General features: G+C 40.8%; 1 protein-coding gene across 1 annotated transcript; it reads right to left on the minus strand.

Moving 5' to 3' along the window:
• Positions 1–1,607: 1,607 nt before the first annotated feature.
• Positions 1,608–3,694, minus strand: LOC149183492 (zinc finger A20 and AN1 domain-containing stress-associated protein 6-like). Its single transcript, XM_089417143.1, has one exon. The coding sequence runs from the start codon at positions 2,728–2,730 to the stop codon at positions 2,233–2,235; it is 498 nt and encodes a 165-aa protein (XP_089273269.1). The 5' UTR covers positions 2,731–3,694; the 3' UTR covers positions 1,608–2,232.
• Between the last annotated feature and the right edge of the window lie 724 nt (positions 3,695–4,418).

Consider the following 4,418-nt stretch of genomic DNA (forward strand, 5'->3'; position numbering starts at 1 on the left):
TTAGGCTCCCTCCCTTGTATGGGGGATTCCCTCCTTTTGATTTCCAGTCTTAAAGACTAGGCTCAAGTGAAAAGCAATGCAATCAAAGGCTTCATGAAAGTTCCCCAGTAGCCATGGACTTCTTTTACAGAGTCAAGCAAGTTCATGTTAGGAGAAAGCAAAATGCAAAGGTGAATGACATGGTAAATGAAGGCTCCAAAATGGATTAAGTTATTTTGATTGGATGGGTAAAAGGGACCAAAGTAAAAGATTCAACAAACTACATCCCATAAGCTTGTAGAAATATGCTTCTAGAAGCTCAAGGAGTAAAGAATGGTTATGGGCTAATTTAGAACCATGACTCATAAGAAACATGTGGTTGCATCTTGAAGCAAAGGTCGTAGGATGGTTGCTTTATCATGTCAAGGTGCCCTTCTAAAAAAGAAAGGTCACCTAACTACAACTTTATGACGGCCCTATATAGTGAGAAATAAGTCATGAACGATCTATAGAGGACAGATATGTCTAACCAATAAGCACACATGCTAAATCCATGGTACTACCATAGCAAGTGATAAGATATTTTGGTACATTGAGTAGCATTCATGTAATGATGAATAATCTTGGAAGGTACATGAGAAGGATTCTTAGCACTGTAACAGACTTCTCTCATGTAATGATGGAGAAGCTAATGAGCCTTGAAGACAAGCCCTCACCCTTCTCCTACACACTCATCTCTAAAAATGTTATTGGAAGTATTAGCATATTTCCTTTTGTTCCCTTGCCAAGAAGTGGAGGAGCTTATAACCAACATAAGACAATGAAAGTACATCTTGGATAATCAAAGTGATCAAGTAAATAGGGTGGTCACAGAGTTGAGATAGGAAGTCAATGACAATATGTGGACAACAGGTGAACCTTTGAGGTTTTTATAAGGTGAATGTCCCAATTCCATGAAGTAGAGAGTGAAACTGTTTCCTTGTGCTCTCGATTCTTTAGTTGATGGATTTGGAGGTCAACACACAAAGGAAGCTGGACAACTTCATGCAGTAGAAGACCAGCTTCACAGGTTCACAGAAAGATGAAACAAACCTGCCAGAGCTGTGGTCACTGCCAGTAGTGCCCCAAGGTCCAGGACTCCAGACATCCCTCAGCCTTCTTTAGATTGGATAAATTCTCATCAGACCTTCAGTGATGCAAACTCGAACCGCATCACATGCCAAAATGGAGCACCTAGCAGCTCAAAAAAAGATAGAAACATATTTCTACTTCTATACTATCCTGCTTCGGCCAAATCAATTCAGATAGCTAAAAAGATGCTTCCATCACCATACAGTAGTCACCAGGACAATCACAAAATCAGTTAGGAACAAAACATATCGAGAGAGCAAAAACGTATTCTTGATGCAAAATAACAACATTGCTGTGAACATTTCTCATTAAATATACAAACATGTTTGTCAACAAGCATACATGATGTAGGATCATTCCACATGCAAAACTGTGCAATAATGCAGTAGGTGGAAAGGAATACTGCATTAAAATGTAACCATACATAGTGTGTTTACACACCAATTCATTGACAGTGAACATAAGAAAATGCGGGGTACATAACCAAAGACAGAAGATGAGGTTCACTAACTGCTTAAGTTGCCTGAGCCATATCATTCATGTTTTACATATGAAGAAAATACTTGAATTCGCAATCTTGTTTGGCACAAAGTTGCTTTCTACTATCTAGAAGCTTGAAGTATACACCAAACATACAGAATTAAATAAAGGTCCGAGCTTATCCTAATATAGCCATGCCAGGAATAGGTCCTGAACAGAGCATAAAGGAAAAATCCAACTATACAAGATCAATCCAAGATGATCAAGGATAGGAATAACCTCTGCAGCATCCTAGATAATGGCTTGTAACAGATCCAAGTGATAAAAGATACCATCATTAGACCACAGCCATGTTAATGACCCGGGTTCAAACCCCCAGCAGGCATGGAGCACTCGATTATAAATTCAGCGAGTTTGGCAGGTTTCATATTCAGCATTAATTGCAAAAAAAAGATACCATTATTTTAGTGTACTGGAACAAAAATAGTAATTACCTGTTCTTCATACTTCTTGATATTCAAGAGAGCAGTCTGTTCTTTGAGACCTCAAGCGTCTTGGTTTCTACTGCAAAAATAAGGAAGCTTCAGTGTCCAGGATTATGTTCTCTTTCCAGTGACCTCTACAGCACTCTCCAAAGCCTCGTCAAATCTTATCAATTTTTTCAGCTTTCACTACAGGATTTTCTTTTCTGATAGTCTCACGGCCAGCCTTTCGATAATCAAACAGGCAGTCATGTGTTTCAGAATAACGGTGCAGAGAGCAAAAAATATCGCCACAGCGACACTTAAAGCCCGTCAGTCCAACACGTTTCTTGCAGTAAGTACATCGGTTAGCAGGAGGTTTTGGCTGCTCTCCTGAAGAGGTCCCTTCTCCTTGCTCAAGAGTTGCTGGCCTCGCCAACTGATCTGCTATTTGCACAGGCTGCTGAAGACCTAAAGCACTACCAGCAGACATCTCCACCATTGCAGCAGCAGAGAGAGCTTCTGCCGGCTTTAGCACAAGATCTCTGAAACATTTAGAACAAAAGTTCATTGTCGAAGAACTTCCGAAAAATCCACAATTATTAGCGCAAAGGATGGGATCTTCTTGAGGCTGGCTGCCGGTCCCTTCGCCGTCGCTTTTCCAGTTCTCCTGAGCCATTCTTTATAGATATATTCCAATATAAATCTTTGCAATTTTCAGCCTTCAACAGCTAGATCGGAGCTTAGAACTACAAATAGCTACGCCGTCACTGTCTTAAGTGCAGCACAGGGGGTCATGGTGTGTAATAAAACCCTTCCAAGCCGAATTTATAAAGCAGGGCCAATTTACAGCTTGAATTCCAAGCTATACTTGAACCCGCGACTAAATCTGACGGTTAGAAACATAATATTTTTCTCCACGACAGAATTTAACCGCTTAAATCGCGAATTATCTTAGTAATACAAGTCAATCAAAGAATTTAAGATTTTTCGGCGCGACTTTCTTTCTGAATACGGCATTTCAGGCTTTAACTTATCTATTCAAAGGCAAATTTCATCCTCCCACTTCAATCTGACCGTTTAAAAATCACAATTCATGCTATATGACAAAATCAGCCTCGTGATAAACGGTCTCCACTCAAGATTTCTCACAGATATAGAATCACCCTTAGATTCACGCTATAACAAGGTTTCTCTTCGAATTCAACACAAATTGGTTCCAGAAACAAACCTTACAATAAGCTCTATCTTCGAATTTCAAACGGAAAGAAGCTAAGTTTGAGCTAAAAAAATTTTGTTTACATCGCAAAAATCAACCACTTACACGTTTCATTCCGATAAACACAAAGCCCAATGATTTCCTTCGTTTGAAAAACTGATTCGCTCAGAGGCCGCTCCAGTGAGCTGCCGCCTGACAATAATTTCCAGAACGAACTGCACAAATATGCGCGGAACCGTTGGATTTCGCGCACAGGTGCCCGACCCTAAGTCATGGACGGAACCCTATCGCGCTGAGGGTTTCACCTTGTACATTAAATTTTTCTTCCGACACAAGAAAAGGAACCCGAGACTGCATGAGGCATCCTGCCTGCTGTCGGACGGCCATGGGCAGCAGGCCCGCACCTCTTCGTCACCGTATCATGGGCATGCCACGTGGTAAGTTATCCATGGCCATGGTAGCGGCTTATTGAGGTCGTGCTCTGATAACGTGGCAGACAGAATTCTTCACAGTCACCTGTGTTGATGACAAGGCAGGTTCACATTGATCAGAGTGTACGCCCAAATACACTTACATAAAAGTGATGCAGTGGGGTGCCTCGTGTGGGCCTGTGACGCAGCGGGATGGTTTAATATGGGGTGCTTATTGTTGGTCGCGGTGTAACGGGATATTTATTATTTATTTATCAGATTGATAGGTTAGAATACTGACGATATGATGCGACTAAATACTTTAAAAATAAAAATATTAAAAGAAACTAAAATCAATATAGAAGAAGAAATTATTTTATTGTTCATGGGGTTAAAGATAGTTTATGGGATATATTCATTAAAAGTTTAGACCATGGATCTCGATGTGGGTGTTGGCGACGGCAGGGATGGCCTTGGGCTCTCCACTAATGGCAAAGGTCAATAAATGTCAAGCCCCCCACTTCTTCGATTATTTATGGCATGGAATTTTGCATGGGAGTTTAAACAGATGGAGTGGTCTTTTGGTCATTTCGTGAGGAGGACACGCAAGGGAAGGAAGGTTTGGAGCATGAAGACGCTGAGAAGTGGGGAAGTATTAGATTATTGATTGCTTTCTAGACTGTGATTGCATTGAAATTGGCCTTGGGTATGGTTTGGTATAATGTGTTTTCTTTGCTT

The sequence above is a fragment of the Pinus tabuliformis genome, chromosome 3_2 (assembly GCF_031772625.1).
Source record: "Pinus tabuliformis cultivar Carrire ecotype Pingquan chromosome 3_2, CPIR1, whole genome shotgun sequence".
Classification (NCBI taxonomy): Eukaryota; Viridiplantae; Streptophyta; class Pinopsida; order Pinales; family Pinaceae; genus Pinus; species Pinus tabuliformis.

Excerpts from the sequence above, each read along its gene's own strand:
- LOC149183492 (XM_089417143.1), bottom strand. The coding sequence starts at position 2,730 with ATGGCTCAGGAGAACTGGAAAAGCGACGGCGAAGGGACCGGCAGCCAG.